A 21,440-nucleotide genomic window follows, 5' to 3' on the forward strand; every position below is an offset into this window, starting at 1 on the left:
GTTCATGCGGTTTGGTTTCTTTTTTAATTTTTTAGCTTCAAAGTTTGAAAGTGTTATTCTATTTTATTTTTTTCTTTCTTTTCCTTTTTTTACTGAGATTGGATAGCAGGATGGAAGAATCACTGGTCATAAAAATTTCCAATTGGTTTGGTACTCCGCCGTTCCTGCTTCACCATTCATATATCTCAGCTGAGCAGCCGGCACCGTTGGCATATTGCAACAACGTCGCCGCGTTATGGTCGTTTTCCTTCGGATCTAGACACTCCGCGATGGATCATGGCGCCGATGAGACCGGTATCGCGACAGATCTCTCAGACGCGACGTGCGCGTCCGCGCGACGGGCCGCATCAAGAGCTCCCGTGCGCCTTTTACCTTCACGTAAGGATCTTGTTGCCTACTTTTCCTCGTGCGAATAACCTCGATGCGCGCCGATATCTGCCGACCAAATCCTTCTTTCAGATTCACACTCTTTTTATTTGGTATCTGTTTTCGATCGCGTTTCACGGATCAGAGTGAATGTCAACGTCAGAATATAACTGGAACCAATGATACAGCCCGATGAAATAGACGCGGTACAAGTTGAAGAAATGATACTGGGCAAACCGATTGCGCCTGAACGAGCGACACGAAATATTAAACGCAAGGATCCCGAGCACGCTCGCCTCGAGTTCGCCAGCCAACTGGCTGCACCTGTGACAACCGCGAGGGCCCCCCTCTACTTAGACCAGACGTCGCGCGCCTCGCTGGAACGGGCTACGCCCATTGGACACGACCACGGCGCGGGACCTTCCGCGCTCCGTTCTGATTGGCCGGCTAGGCCCCGCTCGGGCGTATCCAACCCCGTGCGCCGGCAGACATGGCCGTGGAATGGCTGCGGATCTCTGGCGGCGGACGGGACGCTTCTGTCGTTGCTACTGCTTCTGCTGCTTCTGCCGCCGTGTTGTTGCTCGAAATAGCCTGCCGCCTGATTCTCCTCGTCGTCTCTGACGAGCTATCGATCCCCCTTCGGCGTATACCGAAGAGAAGAGTGCCTCGCGAAATGCCACAGGTTTCAGAGAATCTTTACCACTCGCGCCCGCGAAATATTCCTCTCTGTACCCCCTTCCTTCACCACGATGCCTCCACCTTCCTTCCTCCTCCCTCCCCTCGCCCCTGCGATCGTCTTGCCAGTCTATTTCTTTCTCTCTCTGCCCACCCTTCTCCTTTCTTCCTTCTCTCGCTTCTTCGCGTTTACCTGATCGTTCTCTCAGGCCACGGCATCTTTCCTTCATCCTTTTTTTCCTTTTTTGTCCGTCGCTTTCCTTTCCGCGAATGTTCTTCGGACCTTCTTTCTCGCTTGCTCCGTCGTTCGCGCCGACAGCACACATACCTACCTGTATATACATGTGTGTGCACGCGCCCTCTGTTCGACTCACGAGACATAACCTTATCGCGAGGCTCGTTTTGTGACGGAGGCGTGTACCGAGGCAACGCGTTGCTTTCTATCGATTAAGGACCTCTTCGATGCTATTGTTCGATGGTCTTAAGGATCGATACCGGCAGATTTTTGTTTTCCTCCGGTGTTACGAGCTATCATCGATCTTTCTCCCGGGGAAAAATGTTAGACTCACGGACAGATTAACATTGTTTACAGTTTATGTTACATTCGGCTGCAACTCGGACACGGAGTCCGCGCGTGACTTTTATCGTGTTTAATAAATACCCGTGTTTATTGTATCAGAAGATAGTTCGAAGAATTTATGTTCCGAAATGAATGATTTTCTAGACGTTGAACTGTATCTTCACGTTGATTCTTTTGAAAAAATCACCGATACGGTCCAAAACATGCGACGTACGAGAAAAAAAAAAGAACGTAATGGTCGCCCGCGTGCCGGCCATAATTAGCCATAAACAAGTGGTCTCTATAAATTATATCACGGTGGACTGGTTAAGCTTATTACGAGGGTCGACCATAGACTACTGAAAAGCTGTCAAGATTATTATAGGGTCCCATGAAAAATTGACCATCTCATGAATGTGTCAATTCGTAACCAGACGACTACGTAAGTATAGTTCTTCGCCATTCTATTTTATCCTCCTTTCGTGGACGACAATTATGCAGGTACATATATTTTTTTTATGGGAAGATGCCGTAAAACCAAATTTCCTTCATCTTCTTAGTCTTATAATTAGTCTTAATGATTAGAAGGTAAAATAGAACGTCGAAATTTTTAAATTGATTTCTTTAAAATAATAAAACTACTATCTATTTGATTAAATCTATAGATCAACAATCATATAGGAAATACAAATAGGTAAATAAATCAATCCATTAATTGACTCTATCAAGTTTAGTTGGTTTCTGGTAATCTGTTTAGTTGTCTGGTAATCCGGCTATCTGTTCTGATACAAAAATTAAGGAATTTTTTGAGAATGGAATTGTCCAATTGGTTTTCATGTCAATATCAAAATGCAGTTTCTTTACTATTGTGGATTTTTTTTCTTTAAGAGGATTTTTTTACTATTGTATTGTAAATTTTAGCAATAAGTAGGTACATACATCTAGATATATAGAATTTCATAATCACGAAAATCTCCGAGTATTGCATTTTTTTGCACGTTTTATTCGCAACTTGATCGTGTTGCGCCAACTTTTAAAAGGTAATAAAATGTTGTAATACATAATAATTGTGTGAAAATCAATTAACAAAAAATTGATGCTTCTTCCCAAATCAATTCCTATTATATCTCCAAGTATTTTGTCTATAATCTATTTTAATGAACCGAATGAAAGAACGAATAATTTTTTCAAGAATAACAAATTTGCTTTTTTATGTAAGTACGTATGCTTCATGCACAAAGAAAGAAAAGCACAGATATGGAAAATGTAATATTTCAACTTTAATTTACAAATATCTACCTGTAATTAAAATACTGATAATTGGTTTATTTAGTAGATATAATAACAAATATTAGATAAAAATGTTCCTATGTTTTATATACTTTTGTATGTCATAAGTAGTACGTATTTTTAAATTCTCCATAAATGCATAAAAATCTGTAATCTAATGATAACCGAACAGAAAAGAATTTCTTTCCAATTCGTAATTACAATTGCAAGTGTATACATGATACTTGCAGTTTGAAACACCTACTTAATAGAAATAAAATCGTTCTATCCGCGTTTGGCGCGTAGTTCGTCTTGCAAAATCGCGAAGTCAGTTCCACGAACAAAGAAATACGATTAGTTTTTCTTGTCGGTTGACGTGGTGATTGTACCTGTGACGAAAAAAATATATGTCACAGGTATGACAGGCTATTCGTTCCTACGCAATGCCGCGCTATTGTTCTGCGGTTGGCTCGTCTGACCCGACAAGACGATAAATGGGAAAATGAACGTGGCCTGCGAGTTACGATCTTCCGTCTACGGTAATTATTATTGATTTTCCAGCGAATCGTCATGGTTTATTTAGTTCTTGCAATCAAATACGAGGAAATTACGAACTGATATTTGAAATAAAATATTAAAAAATTTGAGAAAAATTCAATACATTTCTTTTTCGTAACTATTTTTCTATTACAAAACATAATTTCCAATGTATAAGGTACAGTTATCTCAAAATAAATAATACAATACTTATTTACTACGTTCGATTCAAAGTTTTGAACTCCTTGATAAATAAGCGTATTCACCGTGTCTGACTATATACTGGACAATTCTACTTTACTTGTTCTAGTTTGAAATACATAAATACAGTAACTTACGTAACATATATCACTACTAATAAAAAAAAAATGTTCAATGTACCAAATATTTAAAAGTTGTTTACATACATACGCATTTATCATTTTTACTAAAAAAGTTGTTTTTAATTAAGATTAATTAAAAGCTTTTAATAAAGAAAAAACATAAGTAACAATAACGTATTTTATTTTATTTTTTTTCCCTTAACAAAATATTTGTAGATATTAAATACAGATATAACTTTCAGTAGCATTGTACTAGCGTTTTTGTACTATACATAAGCGGCAATATTTTCGTTTCATATGAAAATCGAATAGATCTAAGATCTATTCCTGGAAGGTCTGAATAATCATATATTATTAATCACTGGTCATTTGGGCAGATCCTATCCATCTTCTGTATGTAACATTCATTGTTTCTTCTACTAGATTATCTATTGGGTGTATTATGAGAGGTATGGATGCTAAACCAATAATAGTTGGAACCCATTTATTTTTTAAAGACACGTTATTACTTCTTTTTTGTATAAATTGTACAACAGCACAAATTCTGTTAATTGTGAAACCAGGCACAATCACAGATGCAAACGATTGCCATAATAAGGTGTCTGACATAGAAAGTACAATATTTTTTGTTGCTTTTGGAGCTACATTATTCTGAAACATATAATTTATACTTATAATAATCTACTGATTAATATATGTGATATATTTAAACAATATTTTCTTTATCTTTCACTTGCTTGATAAGCTTTAAGACCATTGTTAATTGTATCTGCAAGAACATATCCACTGGCTATAGCATAACTGAACCATACAATTGAATTTGGAACTATAGATCTAAAAGCTTCTCCAACTTCATTTGCATATCCTGGAAAAAAAATTAAAAATGTCATGCATAATATATAATACATAATATTAATGGCAAAAAGATACTAAAATACTATTTAAAAAAATTAACTAAATTGCTTTTTATTACCTAAATATCTAATAGGTGTATCACGATATAGATTCACTTCTTTTTTTATATCCATAATAAAAATCTTATTTTTCAAACTCTTGTGTTACTAAACATAACCTATCTTTGTGCGTTTAACGCGTTACTCAATATATTAAATAACACATTGGCGTAATATCGTTTTCTTCCAAAATATAAATTATACAATTTACAAGTACGCTTTAGTAAAATTATTATAAGAAATAATTATTTTACAGCAGTTACAAAATTAATTATAAAAAATTATAGTCCTTAAGAAATTTAAGGAATCTATTATCAAAATTTGGAACCTAGGGAATTTTATTTTATGGTAATCCTGTTGAAATATCAACAATTTGCACGCGGTAAAAAATTCAAAAAGTGTGAAGACAAAAGTATAAAAAAATAAATTATATACAATTTAATTTACTCGTGTAATAAAAAAAATAAATATATAGAAATATCACAAGACTATCTAAAAGTTTAATTTCTAGTAATATTTCTACTATATAAATCTTTATAAAATGTGATGTAAGATCATTATAGGCTTCATTGCTAAGTAAAGTTTAAATTGAATAAAAAACAGTAATGGACAATATGTAAAATAACTAATACATACTTAAAACAATTGCAACAAAGTTAATAAACGTTAATTACGTAATTGAATGTTACTAGATGTATCGAAATAAGTAACATAATATCCGGAATATATTTAGAGAGAAAAGGAGAATTTGATAAATAATAAAAGTCTGGATAGCAGAATATAGAAACGTTACAATAGTGAATTTTATTAAAGTACGCAAGTATGGCGTCCAATCCTATTATTTCGTTTGTGTATAACATAACCTTCCAAAGCCCTTTAAATAAAAAAAATGTTATTTCAAATTTTAACAGAATAGCTTGTTCTTCCAGAAATATGACAGGACCGTAATATATTCGTAAGTGAAAATAGTTCGTATATTATCATTCAAAATGATAAATCTCAATTTAATTAGAGAATACTTTAGAGTGCAAGTTAATGAAATAATTTGTTGGTGGTGGTTTTACATCAATGAAATTTCATGGCAATTGCTGATAGCTGTTACCGCGTATTTTTGCGTTTGTATTTTTCTTTATTCTATCTTAAGGAAGGTTAGCCACACAGCGTGGCAACTTCCAGGTCCACCTGCCAGAATACTATTAGTTACAGCTCATCCTGATGATGAGGTCATGTTTTTTGGCCCATTGGTGTATTGGGTTACAAGATCAAAGGCTAGTGAGATTTACCTCCTCTGTCTTAGTAATGGTATGTTTATCAATCTCGTCTAAAAATAGAACATTCTGAAAGTTAGAATATTACTATATACTATTATAGGTGGAGATAGAAAGAGGAAAGAAGAACTGTGGGAATGTACAAAACTCTTAGGAATTCCAGAAGATAATGTAACTATAGTAATGTAAGAAATTACATGTATTTATCTAATTTACATAATAACTTGATGATTATTTGAATGCAGTTAAATATTACTCTTTTAATCTTCTATCTTAGTTCAATAAATACATGTATAGGAGTACAGAGTTACCTGATGATCAAAATGTACAATGGCCAACAGAGATAGTGGCAGAGTGTATTTTACAACATGTAGAAAGTTATAAAATCAATGCAGTTGTAACGTTCGATAGACATGGCATAAGCAAACATAAAAACCACATTTCTTTATATTTTGCCATAGCTGCATTATGCATAGAAAAAAAAGTACCATATTGTTAGTATCATTTATTAAAATCTTAGATTGACACAAACAAATTTAAATTAACTTAATCTCTTTTCAGATTGTAAGCTATATGTTTTAGAGTCTGTGAATATAATTAGAAAATATGTACAAGTTTTAGATTTGCCAATTAGTTTATTATCTGCGTCATACTGGTATTTAGTAACATATGATCAAAAAAATATGATAAAAGTAAGTGTTATTATAACTTAAAAAAAAATTTATTTTATAAATAAATTACCTTTACAGAAAGCTATGACTGCACACAAGTCTCAGTATGTTTGGTTTCGAAAATTGTACATGATTTTTTCGCGATATACATTTATTAATACCTTTCAAGAAATGAGTGCTCTTGATCTTGAATTGGATCTCCAGTTTGATGATGAATAATTCATATTATACTTTCATAATTTATACTATTGTACAAATTGTAATTAATTGTACATAAAGAATTAAATTTGTCTATTAATATATAATAAAAGCATTATAACATTCTCAAAGAAACTTTTAAGATATTTTTAAACATTTAAACGAATTAAATAGAAAGTATTTTTTATTCAATCATACAGAAATATACAAATGTTTAAAAATAAAAATATATTTTAAAGAAAATAATAAACTCATTTTTATTGTACATACATAATTCGTGCATTAGATTCTCTTATATAATTATTCTAATAAAGTACGATCTTTAATTTGATATGTTCTTATTGCATATGTGTAATACAAGATTTATTTTCATCTTATTGTGCGTATAACAAAATTTCGAATTACTATCAAAGAATTTGAGCAAGTACAAAATTATTGCAAGTTAAACTTGTATTCTAGATATATATCCATTTTTTAAATCTGTCCCTTAGTAATAACATACAATATATATGACAATTTTTCATGATTTAAATCACATTAAATTTGGCACAGTTAAGATTTGTGCATAAACTATAATTTGAACTACTTTTCTATTGTCTTTTTAACATTTCACAGTATAATTTGATCTTTTATACAATAGCAATAGATCTGTGATATGAGACAACTATCCATGCTGGAGAAATTACAATTATTAAATTATAGATTCTTTAGATACTTTTTCATTTGCTAAATACAATTAGAAAATTTACAAAATAATTATTTGATTTTTCTTTCCTCCAGCACAATTAAAGCACTTCACTAGTAATACATCATGTCAATGTTCTTTAATTTTATCCTAAAGAGGTACTAAAAAGTTGCACTTTTTTGTATAAAAAAAATTTCTGTCTGAATGATATTAAATAGACCATAATAATACAATCTATGTTCATAAACAGTCTTATATAATATAAAGATATTAAACAAACTTGTAATATCAAACAATACATTAATGAACAATAGAAATTCATAGATATGAATCATAAGTATATATATGTATATATTTATGTAGAAAATAATTTAGAAAGTATATTCTTTATGTGCTTATGTTACTTGTATCTTGCACATATGTACTATACAATTTCGCTACAAATAAAAAATACTTTATCAACGAATATGTATGAAATATATGGAATGTTTTCGAATATTTTATACTTTATATAGAAACAATTAAATGAACAATGTTACGAAAGATAAAATCTTATATCTCTAATCATTAATGAACTCATAACTTTAAATAAAAATAAATGCTTACAAGACAGTCGCAGAAAATGGACGGCATAAAGTGTTCCCGCAAGATCCTCAATCAGTAAACTACTACAATATTAATCGATTAGTAGAATACTGAATTTAGATACATAGAAGAGAATAACATCAAATCGTCATAAATTCTTGTAGAGTAAATATCTCCAATATTTTGTAAACAAGAATGTATAGAGTTATAGAGGATTCATCGCGAAGATCTCGCGGGCCGTATCCTAGAATCTATCTTTAGCACGATGGTGCGAAGTCAGAGTTCCCATTCCGGGTTGAGGAGAATCTGGATCTCCTGGATCTTGAAGATATTGAAGTTCTTGCAGTTCTTGAAATTTTTCATGATCTCTAATGTGTGCGTAATTAGCAGACAAACACATTAAATAATGTATGAGACTCAATACAACCAACATGGCAGCTGCAGTTGCTAAAATAAACATGATCTCTGCTTTTTCAACAAAATCCTTGCAAAACAATTTCACTTCTTGTGGTCCACATATTTTCATATCATCCACCCTTGTATTATTTGGGAATATAAAGCCTTTAAGAAATATAATATACGAAATTTCATTTTTTTATATGATTAACGAATTAAAAAATATATTTAAAATGTATATTATATAAATTATACTTACTAAATTGAGTAAAATCAATACATTGGTCAAGAGATTGAACACGGGGATTGCTACATAAACCCCAAAATATAGTAAAAACCCAAGCAATTATAATCAAGAATGCAAATATTAAAAGCCAGCCTAGTTGTAGTATATAAGTAATTGTCATGAACTAAAAAGTATAAAACTCTTTTTGTTATTTCATATTGTAACACGATAATCAATAACATTAGAATTACATACAACAGCACAAGAGATGCGTCCACCAACTCTAGATCTCCAGGCTCTATATACTTTATGTCTTGTAGCTCCAGTTGCAAGACAACCAACACATAATATCATAAAACCTAAAGCTGCCATACTAGCACCAATTGTTGCAAAAGTTAATTGAACAGGCTCCAACCATCCAAGTCTTAAATGAAATACCTTCAATATATAATTATTAGAGTTAATTATAGATATATAATATGTATAAAATCATTAAAATAGGATTATAACAACAACTTACTTGATCCATCATCAAAGAACTTAATGTAACACCTCTGTACATTGTACCACAGAATATACCTACTCCTAAGCAACACATTATTGTTGCAATAAGAGTTGCATATGGCACTCGGGCCATGCAATCATTACACATACTCGCTACAAACAATAAAAAGATAATTTATTAATGATTTGGTACATATAAATAAATAACATTGTATCAAGAGCAATGCAGAGTACCACTGACTTTTTAATTTTATATACTAGTAACACATAAATTTATGTAAAAAAAAAAAAACTTACTACAAGATCGAATTTCATCAAGCCCATGAAGACTTTTTTCGGAAAATCTATCTATACTAATATTACTATCGAATCGTCTACGTAACGGTATACTATCGTTTGTACCTTGATGGTTTCTCATGTTTAATTACAAACAACTTCAACATGCGTTTGAATGAAACGTTAAGCGATGATTAAAACTTAAAACGATGAATGAGTAATCTTTTCATATGTATGACAGATAAGATTACGATGGATATCGAACGCGATTGCCCGCGATATTGAAGTTAACCGAGTTGCTAGAAAAGATTTTTATTCAAAGAAGCGAGTCAAGTTCTTTTTTTTTTTTTGCATGCGTACATAAATCAACAAATTTTTTTGCTTACCCATCCTTCGATTTTAATTCAAGGTTAAGTCCGTTTCAGATGGGCACTGCCCGTTGTTGATTCCGAGACTACAATGCTAGAATTCTCTCAATTAATGTCGTAATTGAATATCATTCTACTGTATTAGTGAATAACATCCCACACACTTCTCGTAATTACACATCCGCACGTTACACCGCTCGTTAATAGAGATTCTACGAGTTATGACAGACTGCTATTATTAATTGTCCCTTAAAATATTTTTTTATATCTTACTTATATGATTTGGCAGAATGAACAAAGATATGTTAATATTGTACGACAATTGTTGCGCTTTAAGTCAAATATATATTTTTTCAAATAATATCGTTTGTTTTTAAATTCTTTAGAGCGAACCAATATGGCGACAAAAGGTAAAAGTGAATGGGATCGTTGTCCTCTTGAGGACTCGTTGTTCCCATTTACTGCAATCAATTACTATTCTAGTAACGGATTTATAATTGTAGGCTTTATTCATTTAAATAGTTTTATTTTAAATTTCTTATACAATAACAAATATTCGGTTTCTTTTGTTAGAGTCTTACATATTAAAATAAAACGGATATTCGGTTCTTTTATTACAGTCTTATATTAAAATTCAGATATAAATTTACATAAAAAAAAAAAAAAGAAATATTACAATGTATTTCTTTTTATACTTGAAAAATCATTTACTTAAGAAATATTGTATATATGCTAGGTAAATATATAAAAATATAATTTTGTTCCCATAAAATACTCTTTACAAAAGTTAAATAAAGTATTGTTATTTTCTTCAAAAATAGTGCAAATATTGGCTTTGATTATTTTTAAATTAAATAAAACAGGAAAACTAGTCATTTGTGCGTCGCCAATTTTTAAAATTTCTTAAATTTATTTTAAAAATAGAAAAATATATTAATAATTCTATTTATTAATAAAATTCTATTCATTAATAAAATTTTTCTTAATATAAAAAAATTGTATATTAAAAAATATACTTCGTCACTATTTTTAACTACAGTCAATATCTGCACTAATTTGAGGAAATAGTTTGGGACATTTTATTTAACCCACTCTTTATACTTTTATATGAAACATTTGAATATTTAAATATATATAATTAAAAACTACCGAATGTTTTTGTGCTTTGGTTGAAGAAGATATTTCATAATTTCAGACAAGTGGCCAATTTTTTCTTTAACAATATGCGGCAAATCCACGTTTTGTTGATAATGATGATTATATTTCGTAACAATACCATTATTACTTTCATAGATTATACCACCGCCTTTAGGAATTACCTAAAAAATAGTAAAATTTGATGCTTTTTCGTTCTAATAAATTAATTTTTTTAATGCAATTTAAAAGTCTACTTACAGTTAAAGTAGAACCATCTTTGTAATTGACATGTATCTCTCCAGAAGATAATTGTGTCGCAGTACCTATACCTGGTACTGCTATTTTACAAAAACTATTACTAATATTTCGTATAGAATTTGCTTTTCGTGATCGCGATGCCACAGTAGACGTAACAGAACTAGCATCAAAGGATGGCATCTGAAATATTAATAAGCACATGTATATCATACTTCATAAAAAAAAAACTTTGATTATTTACTATGGGTATATTGTTCGTTGCCTGTGAAAGATTTTCTTTTCCTTGTACACAAGGAGAATCATTTAAGGCTGTATTAGGCCTACGTCCAATGATAATGGGAAAGCAAGAATATCCTGTAGCTGTTTCTAAAGATGTTAAAGTAGATTCTAACAACAAACAACGTTGATAACACTCTGAATAGTGTTCATAGTAATTATCTAAATGTGACGGAAATTCGCCCTCGACGTAAGTAGGACCGTCATTTCTTTCTATTATTTTAACAATACCATCAACACGTTCAATCTACAATAATGAAAATGTTAATTTCTTCAATATTTGTTTATAATTTATGATATTTATTTCTATACCTTTACTCCATCATAAAAGTGAATTTCACAATTTGGATGTGGTCCGTTTTCCATAAAAAGACACTTGGATCGTTGAGTATACACCGTTAATTTCGGAGTTTTCATTTTCACAAGCTTTATAAAACGAGAAGCATATATATATTTTTTATGATGACGGGGAGGTAAATTTTCATATGAGTAAATGCTATCTGCTCCACGAATTGGTAATGGGAGTGGTTGATTGCTAACGTCGGTTGAAGATGTTGGTTTATAAAGAATAATTCTTAAACCATCATTCGATATTCGACATACTTCATTAATTTTTTCCTGTAGTAAAATGTCAATTTAAAATTAATTTAAAACTTAATTTTAATCATACGTACCACCCCATTCCTACGTTTGATCAATTCGACGCAAACTTCTCCATTATCTAGAATAGTAAAAATCGCAGTTTTTGTTTTATGCCTCGTTTGTTGTAATCTTTTAGAAGACAAAGGGGAAACTTGTAGCTTTCCTCCATTTTCTGTACTCTCAAAACAATTTTCAGCTTTTTCTTTTTTTCTATGCCTGTCAGTCTTATGTTTGTCAACGTCTTGATGCACGTTGCAACTGTGCTCACATTGTGAAAAAACTTTGCTTTGTGATGTCAATGGTATTCCAGTCAATACAGAACTTTGTTTAGTATGATAATCTATGCCATTTGTTTTACGTGAATACGTTCTTATAATAGGCTCGGATGAAGGATCGCTTTTTGTACTAAACATAGGTCCAAGAGCATTAGACATAATAGGCGTTGACGGCCTTCTTTCTTCCGATCTACAACGCATTCTTGTCCTTCCATATGAAGATAATGTTCTTCCAACCCCTGAATCAATAATACCATATCCTAATAATCCTTTGTTCATACTATTCTTCTCCTATTAATACAAATATTTGTAATAAACTGGATGACTTTTTCATACAATTCTTTTTGTTAGCTACTTACGCTGTGCAATCTGTTTTTTTTTAAATTAGTGATGAATGGATGTTTTGGAATATCACGCAAATGAATTCTATCTTTTGGATTCTTCTTTAATAATTTGTCTATTAGATCTTTGGCATTATCTGATAAATAAGCTGGCATGACATAATCGGCCATCACTACACGTGTTAAAGTGCTTTTAACAGCATCGGTATCAAATGGAGGTTTGCCAACTAAGAGAGTATACAGCATGCATCCTAAACTCCATACATCTGCTTCTAAACCATGTGATGACCTTGTTGCTATCTATAATAATATACAAAATTAGTGTTGCAGTCTAATTATTCTATATTTCTTGCATATATTCATAATTTATTTAATAGACCTCAGGTGATATGTAATTGGGAGTACCACACATAGTTAAATGTTTTTCATCAGGCCTTGTTAATTGGGTAGCTAGACCAAAATCTGCTATTTTCTATAAATTAAAATTGAACGGCTTTCAGTTACATTCAGTTTAATTACCAAATTCAAAAATTATATAACTTCACCAAATAATTTTTCTTACCACTTGCATGTCTTTAGTCAAAAGCAAATTAGACAAAGACATATCTCTGTGAAGTATCTGATGTGAGTGTAAATACAATAATCCTTGTACTACTTGCTTAATTATGTCACCAGCTTGTTCTTCAGACAGTGCACGAGAGCCTTGCATTTTAAGATAACGTTGAAGCTCTCCGTTATGACATAATTCTAATACCAAATAAACATAGTTAGCATCTTGAAAGCATGTATACAATTCAAGTATGGCTGGATTCTTCAGTTTTGAGTGAATTGTGATTTCTTGACTCACTCTACCCACCATCCCAGCAGCTTGCATCAATTTTATATCGATCTAAAATTGTTTACAAAATAAATATAGATTCATATGTTTATAGATATTTAACCTAAATCATCGTTTTAAAAATTACCATTTTTATTGCAACCTCCATACCGCTGCGAAGACATTTTGCTCGATATACACTAGCAAAACCTCCTTTTCCGAGTAAGTTTAATACTTCGTAATCCTACGATTAGAAGTCATTAATTAAACGTTACAACGACGCATGCAAGCGGACAAATTCAAAAAGCTAACCTCTATGCGTTCACCGAAAACTCCAGGTAACGGGGGCATTACCAGCCTTCGAGTCATCAAATCATATAACTGTTTCAATCACCACTTTATAGTTTTCTTTTACATGTAGTTCCTTCGAAATTAGATGTATTTAAGAAATATATCGGTAAATTTGTAAATAGAGATGACATGTCGCATTCGCCATATATAAATTATAGTATGCTTTTGAACTCAGCAGATGGCGTTTTAAAAACAATCCTAATTATTATTCAAAACAAAATACGTATTTGTCTATAGAAATCAATTGTAATTCGATAACAATGTTTAAATGATCGTCGATAAAATTGTTTTAAAGTTGTATCTTGAGTCGTCTTCAATGACTCAATTCATCCTCTATGCTATCAGGACATGCAACTAATACATGTTCCACATATATTTATTACAAATATATAATTTTTACATGTGCATTTCGATGTTCAAATTGTATAAAATACGATATATAAAGTATATATGTATATATTTGTAAGAAATAAACAATTATTCAAACGAATGTTTTCGATCTATTAAATATACTTTGTAAATTTTTATCTATGTATTTTATAAGTCAAATAGAATACTGGAGGGCAGCAGAGGATCCAGTTTTTAAGATGCAGCCACAAAAAGTCGTAAATTAATCCATTTAATTAGTTTTTGTTTTTAATGAACATTTGTTTGACTCGAGGACACTGAAATGCTAGCGCCGCGTAGTGGTGGAATGATGGAACTAATCTTTATTGTCCTTGTCGCACACTATTGCTTTCTTTATCTTTTATATGACATATCTATCCTTGTCAAACACTATCGCTCTTCTTGTTTACGATAATGCTGCCATCTATCGGAGTTTATTTGTTTATCCTTTTAGTTCAGTCAGATTCGTATAATGCTTAGGTGATAGCACCGTCGCAAACAAAGAGCACAATAATGTGCGACAAAGATGAATATATATTGCGTGCTGCCATCTAAGCACCTCTCAAATTAAATTGGAACTAAAAGGATAAATGGGTAAAATCCGATAGATGGTACTACTATCGTAGACAAGGAAGATGTGTACAACAATAACACACAGCACGTGACAGACAAGGAGAGTAATAGCAATAAGGACAACAATAAGGTTTAATTACACCATTCCATCGCTACGCGGCGCTAGCATTTCAATGTCTATGAATCAAATGTTTTGTTACAAAACTAATTAAATAAATTAATTTATGAACTTTCACAATGGCATCTTATAAATTAGATTTTCTGCATTTTCTCAATATTCCATTTGACCCATAAAATGCATGAATAAAGATCTACAAATTCTACTTAATAGATCGAAACACTAGCTCGAATGATTATTTATTTCTCGCAAATTATTATTCGAATCTGAGTCAAAATTGCTTCAAAATTAAAATAATTGATTACTTAAGGATTAATTAATTCTAACTGAACGTTTATTTAAGTCTCTTAATAATATACAAAAAGTTTTATAACAGTTTAGTAATGATAAGTGAGCTTAATTTAATAAACTATGATATGATAAACTAAATAAGCATTGAACAAACGCGAGCCGACAAAAAAATTTTAGTTTTAGAATTATAAAATAAAGAGCTATTTATAAGTTTTAAATATTAAGACATAAAGTGACGTTAATTAAACATATGTAGGTTAGTAATAAAAATACTCAAATTTGTTGTGAATTTAAACATTTTCAATTTCCGTTAACTATAATTCGTTCTAAACAACTGTAATTACAAATTAAATACAAATAATATACAGCATAATTTTTACATTATGCGTTCGAATTGTATTAATGTTTTAGCGAAATTGGACGAAATATCGAAATGCTGCACAATCTTTTGATATTAGCATATAATTATTCTACAATATAAATATTTTGATGTTTAGTTCTTATAATAAATACCTTACATTTAATTATTAGTTTCATTTTCACTGTGTAAGGAAATAATTCATACTATAATTGTACACTTATTACATGTTTCATTTATGAATTATTTGTGGCACAGGATTTATTCACATCGCGTTCCAGACCTATGATATAAATTACCATACATAACAAGTATGGAATATTTGTTTCACGAGGTCAGTCTTTAAAAATAATACAACTACAATTAATAATTCAGCGATGTTCAGTACTTTTACTAAAAAAAATAGAATGACAATACTACATTAAAGTAAGGAATTATTTTGAGTATTTGTAGGCATAGAATTCTGACAACGTTGCGCCGGTGGTTGATAAATGGGCTGTGTGCTTCTTTGCTGATTACGTTTCTTGTTATAAGCAGTTTTATTTGCAGGAACAACGCCACTTCCACCTCTTCGAAATTCCATACCTGCTACAGACACTTTTCTATACCTCTATGTACATTAAATATGAATAGTCAACGTAAAAGAATTACAAATTTACCAGTTATGTGATTTTGAGTTTGGTCATATCGCAGCTGCCTATTATTAAATCGTTGATCTGATTGTTTTTGATCCATAACATAATCTGGAACTTGGTTCTGCAATTAAATTCAAAATATTTATTACTTATGTATGATATTAGGAACACATGTACATATGTTTTACGTACATCATCTGTTATAGGTAAGCAATCCACTTGAAGCACTTCTTCGTAATTTTCAAATCCTTTGAACTGAACAACACAAGTTCTGTCTGATACTCCAGTTACTTTCGCGTTATAATACTATATTTTAAAAATATTGAATGAAAATCAAATGTCAATACTATTGATAATATAACATTTTAATTTATGAACAATTATCTTACTCTATTATCTTCCCAGTATTTGGCTAAGCATTTATCACCTACACGCCATACCCAAGTACTGCCAGTAGAAGCTATATTGGTATTTTGACTGGTATTATAGTGGCTTTGATTCCTTTGGCTGTTGGGTTCTACGGTCCCCTTGCTACCAGAATTCTCATTTGGTTGAAATCTGTTCAGTTGGTTTTTGTAATTTTTATCAGTTGTATTTGCAGGATAAGCTCTATATGTTCCATCTTCTTGTGCTCGATTATGCCTACCGTAAGAAGCATCATAACTTTGTCTATTCCTGGTGTCGGTCTCATAGTGATTATTACTCCTGCCAGCACCAGAATGTTTTCCTTGTTGATCTTGCGAAGCTTTGTAATAATTATTACTATTCATAATGTTTGCTCCATCTGTACGAATTTGTATATTGGAATTTCGAGAATCATTTACTTGAGATTTCTGGTACGTTTTATGTAAATTATCTTGCTGAGGATAATTATAATTATCCTGATTTCGTTGAAATCTCGGTGGTCTATTTTGTTGAGAATGATTCCCCCCGTTATATTGTAAGTATTGAGTACTAGAATTATTGAAGTTTGATTTTTTGCTACCCTTATTTTCTTCTAAATGTCTTGGAGGAATTTGATACCCACGACCTCCTTTTTGAGATCTATATAAAAAAGAAGTTCATTAACGAGTGTTTTTGTAATTCATACCATCGTAAAAAGATTATTCGTAACGAGGTATACCTTCCACTTTTTCCACTTTGTGATTCGTTGCTTTTAAATTCCATTTTATCAAAATTATTTTCAGTATTTTGGGTATAATTATTCTGAGGTGGATTGCTCGATTCCGTAGATTCAGATTGTAAAGGCAATTTATCTTCAAGAAAATCAAAAAGAGATATTTTTCCACTACTTGGTTTACCTTCTTCGACTTTTTTATCAAATCGTTTATTTCGTGGTTCACGTGATTCTCGTGGTTCTTTAAACGTACTAAAATAATTGAAACAGAATTGATAGTCAAAAAGTAGTAAAAAATAATATATTAAAATAGACATAAACAGAAAATGGATATACTTGTGCTTGCTGTCTGTTTTTTGTAAGCTTTTTAAAGCCTTATCAACATTATTTCGATTAACTTTTAAGGCATATTCTGCTTGTTCTATAGAAAAGCCTTGATCTACAATTCTTTGTACACTGTGATCTAGAAGCTATAAAATAAATATATAAGAACAAAATTATTTTAGATATGTATATTACAGACATTTCATAGAACATACCTGCTTATTTCCTCCACCAAAAACTTTCTTACTGCCTTGCTTAGCAGCTTCTGCTATAGCATCCTTCCGCTGAGCTTCAAATTCTGCATTCTCTTTACTAGATTTTTCTTTTTCTGCTAAAGCTTTGAAGTTTTTGTCATGTTCAGAAACTTTTATAATCTTTTTTCCAAATGGTATCCACGGTGGTGGGCCACCTTCTTCAGTGGATCTCATTCTTGTATGCAGTGCCAATTTCTGTTATAAAATACATTTCTCAATTTTATATATAATCATAAAATAAGAATATAAAATTGAATCATATAACATACTTTATTCAGTTCCCATTTCTCTACAAGATTTGTTACTTTTCCTCCAAGTACTTGTGCTATGTTTGATGGTCTTAACAAAATAATTCCATGAGACATTGGAACATTTCCACAACTAATCAGTATCTTCGTACCAGGAGGTGTATTTAAACTGTAATGATTAAGTTCAGTTCTTTGAATGATTTATAAAAATATTTATTAACGAAATAATTAATCAAGCATTAATTTTTTACCTTAAAAATGAAATATGTTCAACCTCTATAGCTTGAAAATTATTTTTACCATCAGTCAAGAAGAATTTTAATAAACGTGGAGCTGCACGAGATTCTTCATTGTTTTTAGGAGCAGCTACATTACGTATTTTCTGTATTTGTAATACAATATTACCCTGAACTATATCTCCTTGACCATTGCCAATTTCTCTCAAATCAAGCTATACAATACATTAAAAAAAAAAAATTAAAACATATGTATAAATAATCATTTTTTTCTTATATGTATATAGTTATATAAGAATCATTTTTTTCTTATATGTATAAAGTTATATAAGAAGTCGTTCTTACATCCAGTAATCGTTTGATAATTTTTTGTATGTCACTGACATTTCCAGAATCACTTGCAGTATGGTATCCATGATCTGTAATATACCTGATGCAAACATTGATAAATATTTATACCAAATTTATAATTTATTTAAAAAGCTATTTGCTTTTAGTGATATTCACAAATGAAATATATCACATTCTATACGTACCACCCCTTATCTTTCAATTTTTCCATAGTATGCACCGTTATTTTGTACTGAAGCCAGATTTTCTAATAGAACGATTTGGTTTTGGTTTGGTGACTTTCTCAAGTGAAATTTCATGCACGTTACATGCATACATTCGACTTGTACATAAACATGTGTCAGCTGACGTTTAAACCAATAAAAAACAAATCGTCAAAGTATCAATAATTGCAATATCGAAATTAGTTACTTTTATGAATATAAGAAACCGTTTATTATACGTTACAAAGCCACTTTGCTTGTCCAAATAACGAACAAAAGGAACCGCGCCTATTAAACCTCGAATTCTTTGCCACCATCTTGAACATTTGGTACATTTTATGATCGATATATATCGGTTGCAGTAATTCAATATCGATACATCATATTCGTTATTTGAACGTGATACTACGTGTCATTTGTAAATTATAAACGAATGTAACGTTAATTTTTATTAAAAAAAAGTTTTTTTAATAACACTATTTTTATAACGATTTTAAATCTTGTCTACATGTAATAAGATTATGTAATATGATAGATATAAAGCTTATTTTTGTTTAAACAAAAATAAAGTCAAACTGTAATGTCATACGGACTTTAGAAGAAATCGCGCAAAAAAGCACAAGTAGATAAATGGATTAATTGAATATAACGTTATTTGAAATCGTTACTTGAAAATGATGCTTGAATACACTTATACGCGGGATAAATGTGCCACGAATATACATTAAATTCTAAAAGCAAATATTATTAATGCAGGACAATAATATTTTTCGAGTAGAATTTACTAAAAACACGACGGATAAAATATTAAAATTCTTTGTAAAAGATTATAAAATAAAACGATTGAATATTATTACTAACCTCTAAATAACTCGACAAGTTATTTTTAACCTATGATATTATTATAAATTTGTAATTTATTTGTTACAATCATTTCATAATTTAGAGATAAAACACATAGAGAAAAGCTAGAAATTTCACGCAAGATCATGCGAAACGTCTTACAAAATTAATAAATCAATTATGATTGATGAATTTTACAGGGGTCGCTACCATCAACTGACCCCCATGGTGGTGAAGAATAAGAAAGACATCAACTGCTGATCGGTCCAATTTGAGCTGATGATTATTGACTCGGGTGGAGTCTCGTTTGAACAAACGATGAAATTAGATCAGACAGGAACTAAGTTTGGAGATGACGGAATGGTATAGGCACGATTAAGAATACGACTCGCCCATATTACCAATGCACTAACAATTTTGTAAAGATTGAATTGAAACAATTATCATAAATTACTCTTAAAAATTACTGCCAATGCGAATGAAAATAAACTTGCTTCATGTTCTTGCTGATTTTTATCGATAAATGAAATGATATTTTTCGAAACAAGTATGGATTTATTAAGCTTCGTCTAGTTTCTATATTTAGGATTGATGTAGGAGGAATTAATATTTTATTACTTAATCAAATGTACCAAACAAAAAATAATTAAGGCGCGTCAAAGCGAATAATATTACACTTTCCCACTTTCAGTAAAATTATCATTTGTAAGCAGTTGATAATTATTATTCACAACAGTGTGTACTTGAGTTCAAACATAGAACTTCTTGGCATTACATTCTATATAATTTCATACATTTCATGGAATGCTTACGGGTTAGAAAAATATATATATATATATATATATATATATATATATATATATATATTCTATACCTACATATCCTAAATATACGAAAGTATACACTATACATCCTAACTACACAGAAACAAACATTAATTCATAATTTCACATATTCGCAAATCTCATACGCAATAGCCTACTACCAAAGAGAGGCTTTCTTAATGAACATGTACACCGAGTGATTGCAAGAATTCGATCGAACACAACATGTTGTTCGGTCGCGTGACATGCATCCGTCGTTTTTATCCGTCAATCATATTAAGCTTAGGAAGGACGACAATACACGCACGACCATCGTGCAAATCGAAATAAACTAGACCTAGATTACATCGATGCACACGGCCAATAACCGACGAACACGGGTCTTATAGAATCTCGGTTTCTCTCGGCTAACGTACGTGCTTTACTACATACATAAGTACACAATAGCAATATACATCTAGCATGCAACGCATTCATATAAGAATACGAGATGTATCTTGCTGCATATATATACGTTGTGACACGCAACGGTCGAAAACGCGGTCTTACCCCACTTTCGGTAGCTTCACCCTTCTCTCTTTTGAAGAGTAGATTCTCCGCGCGTCGAATCGCACACAATGAATACACGCAGTGTATAGAGGCGAGGACTTACGTTGGTTATGCACAGGTACGACGGGACGGGGATACGGTAAATGATGACTTGTAGTGGAAAAGGGAGATTC

At 31.1% G+C, this 21,440-nt stretch overlaps 5 protein-coding genes across 10 annotated transcripts; 1 reads left to right on the forward strand and 4 right to left on the reverse strand.

The window, feature by feature from the left end:
- Positions 1-3,893: 3,893 nt before the first annotated feature.
- LOC122537094 (mitochondrial fission process protein 1) lies at positions 3,894-5,014 on the reverse strand. The gene is made up of 3 exons (XM_043670042.1): positions 4,703-5,014; positions 4,467-4,594; positions 3,894-4,380 (listed from the first exon to the last, which is right to left on the reverse strand). The coding sequence occupies exons 1-3, from the start codon at positions 4,755-4,757 to the stop codon at positions 4,084-4,086; spliced, it is 480 nt and encodes a 159-aa protein (XP_043525977.1). The 5' UTR covers positions 4,758-5,014; the 3' UTR covers positions 3,894-4,083.
- Positions 5,015-5,259: 245 nt separating this feature from the next.
- LOC122537091 (N-acetylglucosaminyl-phosphatidylinositol de-N-acetylase) lies at positions 5,260-6,919 on the forward strand. Of its 2 annotated transcripts, none has more exons than XM_043670040.1 (5): positions 5,260-5,984; positions 6,054-6,135; positions 6,248-6,444; positions 6,512-6,646; positions 6,700-6,806. In XM_043670040.1, the coding sequence occupies exons 1-5, from the start codon at positions 5,672-5,674 to the stop codon at positions 6,777-6,779; spliced, it is 807 nt and encodes a 268-aa protein (XP_043525975.1). In that variant the 5' UTR covers positions 5,260-5,671; the 3' UTR covers positions 6,780-6,806. The 2 variants fall into 2 exon arrangements, with proteins under 2 accessions (XP_043525975.1, XP_043525974.1); XM_043670039.1 differs by having other exon boundaries at positions 5,612-5,984; positions 6,512-6,642; positions 6,700-6,919.
- A 984-nt stretch (positions 6,920-7,903) lies between these two features.
- Positions 7,904-10,242, reverse strand: LOC122537090 (neuronal membrane glycoprotein M6-a). 2 transcript variants are annotated; one of them, XM_043670037.1, is made up of 5 exons: positions 9,513-9,648; positions 9,232-9,368; positions 8,967-9,149; positions 8,745-8,895; positions 7,904-8,650 (listed from the first exon to the last, which is right to left on the reverse strand). In XM_043670037.1, exons 1-5 carry the CDS (start codon positions 9,631-9,633, stop codon positions 8,334-8,336), a joined length of 909 nt encoding a protein of 302 aa, XP_043525972.1. In that variant the 5' UTR covers positions 9,634-9,648; the 3' UTR covers positions 7,904-8,333. The 2 variants fall into 2 exon arrangements, with proteins under 2 accessions (XP_043525972.1, XP_043525973.1); XM_043670038.1 differs by lacking the exon at positions 9,513-9,648 and adding an exon at positions 9,878-10,242 and having other exon boundaries at positions 7,946-8,650.
- Positions 10,243-10,717: 475 nt separating this feature from the next.
- LOC122537076 (serine/threonine-protein kinase PLK4) lies at positions 10,718-14,132 on the reverse strand. 2 transcript variants are annotated; one of them, XM_043670014.1, is made up of 10 exons: positions 13,918-14,132; positions 13,754-13,849; positions 13,351-13,677; positions 13,168-13,260; positions 12,807-13,088; positions 12,205-12,738; positions 11,843-12,148; positions 11,517-11,777; positions 11,255-11,434; positions 10,718-11,178 (listed from the first exon to the last, which is right to left on the reverse strand). In XM_043670014.1, exons 1-10 carry the CDS (start codon positions 13,972-13,974, stop codon positions 11,005-11,007), a joined length of 2,310 nt encoding a protein of 769 aa, XP_043525949.1. In that variant the 5' UTR covers positions 13,975-14,132; the 3' UTR covers positions 10,718-11,004. The 2 variants fall into 2 exon arrangements, with proteins under 2 accessions (XP_043525949.1, XP_043525948.1); XM_043670013.1 differs by having other exon boundaries at positions 10,724-11,178; positions 11,496-11,777.
- Positions 14,133-16,046: 1,914 nt separating this feature from the next.
- LOC122537077 (tudor domain-containing protein 3) lies at positions 16,047-21,355 on the reverse strand. 3 transcript variants are annotated; one of them, XM_043670016.1, is made up of 12 exons: positions 21,268-21,355; positions 19,034-19,192; positions 18,843-18,927; positions 18,513-18,712; positions 18,283-18,430; positions 17,975-18,208; positions 17,772-17,905; positions 17,442-17,687; positions 16,708-17,362; positions 16,511-16,624; positions 16,343-16,439; positions 16,047-16,271 (listed from the first exon to the last, which is right to left on the reverse strand). In XM_043670016.1, exons 2-12 carry the CDS (start codon positions 19,057-19,059, stop codon positions 16,105-16,107), a joined length of 2,106 nt encoding a protein of 701 aa, XP_043525951.1. In that variant the 5' UTR covers positions 19,060-19,192; positions 21,268-21,355; the 3' UTR covers positions 16,047-16,104. The 3 variants fall into 3 exon arrangements, with proteins under 3 accessions (XP_043525951.1, XP_043525952.1, XP_043525950.1); XM_043670017.1 differs by lacking the exon at positions 21,268-21,355 and having other exon boundaries at positions 16,047-16,268; positions 19,034-19,435; XM_043670015.1 differs by lacking the exon at positions 21,268-21,355 and having other exon boundaries at positions 19,034-19,434.
- Positions 21,356-21,440: the final 85 nt, after the last annotated feature.

The sequence above is a fragment of the Frieseomelitta varia genome, unplaced genomic scaffold (assembly GCF_011392965.1).
Source record: "Frieseomelitta varia isolate USP_RPSP 00005682 unplaced genomic scaffold, Fvar_1.2 scaffold_886, whole genome shotgun sequence".
In the NCBI taxonomy this organism is placed as follows: domain Eukaryota; kingdom Metazoa; phylum Arthropoda; class Insecta; order Hymenoptera; family Apidae; genus Frieseomelitta; species Frieseomelitta varia.

What these genes read in the sequence shown, in the direction of transcription:
- LOC122537076 (XM_043670013.1), bottom strand. Translation starts at nt 13,974, where the DNA reads ATGACTCGAAGGCTGGTAATGCCCCCGTTACCTGGAGTTTTCGGTGAA. An exon ending in TGACTAAAGACATGCAAGTG is followed by an intron (nt 13,261 to 13,350) that starts GTAAGAAAAATT and finishes TTTAATTTATAG; the next exon opens with AAAATAGCAGATTTTGGTCT. An exon ending in AAGATGGTTCTACTTTAACT is followed by an intron (nt 11,179 to 11,254) that starts GTAAGTAGACTT and finishes ACTATTTTTTAG; the next exon opens with GTAATTCCTAAAGGCGGTGG.
- LOC122537091 (XM_043670039.1), top strand. Translation starts at nt 5,672, where the DNA reads ATGATAAATCTCAATTTAATTAGAGAATACTTTAGAGTGCAAGTTAAT. An exon ending in CCTCCTCTGTCTTAGTAATG is followed by an intron (nt 5,985 to 6,053) that starts GTATGTTTATCA and finishes ATACTATTATAG; the next exon opens with GTGGAGATAGAAAGAGGAAA. An exon ending in GATAATGTAACTATAGTAAT is followed by an intron (nt 6,136 to 6,247) that starts GTAAGAAATTAC and finishes ATACATGTATAG; the next exon opens with GAGTACAGAGTTACCTGATG.
- LOC122537090 (XM_043670037.1), bottom strand. Translation starts at nt 9,633, where the DNA reads ATGAGAAACCATCAAGGTACAAACGATAGTATACCGTTACGTAGACGA. An exon ending in TGATGAAATTCGATCTTGTA is followed by an intron (nt 9,369 to 9,512) that starts GTAAGTTTTTTT and finishes TATTGTTTGTAG; the next exon opens with CGAGTATGTGTAATGATTGC. An exon ending in GTTCTTTGATGATGGATCAA is followed by an intron (nt 9,150 to 9,231) that starts GTAAGTTGTTGT and finishes TATATATTGAAG; the next exon opens with GTATTTCATTTAAGACTTGG.
- LOC122537094 (XM_043670042.1), bottom strand. Translation starts at nt 4,757, where the DNA reads ATGGATATAAAAAAAGAAGTGAATCTATATCGTGATACACCTATTAGA. An exon ending in TACACCTATTAGATATTTAG is followed by an intron (nt 4,595 to 4,702) that starts GTAATAAAAAGC and finishes TTTTTTTTCCAG; the next exon opens with GATATGCAAATGAAGTTGGA. An exon ending in ATGGTCTTAAAGCTTATCAA is followed by an intron (nt 4,381 to 4,466) that starts GCAAGTGAAAGA and finishes TATATGTTTCAG; the next exon opens with AATAATGTAGCTCCAAAAGC.
- LOC122537077 (XM_043670016.1), bottom strand. Translation starts at nt 19,059, where the DNA reads ATGGAAAAATTGAAAGATAAGGGGTG. An exon ending in TTATCAAACGATTACTGGAT is followed by an intron (nt 18,713 to 18,842) that starts GTAAGAACGACT and finishes TGTATTGTATAG; the next exon opens with CTTGATTTGAGAGAAATTGG. An exon ending in TTGGTGGAGGAAATAAGCAG is followed by an intron (nt 17,906 to 17,974) that starts GTATGTTCTATG and finishes TTTATTTTATAG; the next exon opens with CTTCTAGATCACAGTGTACA.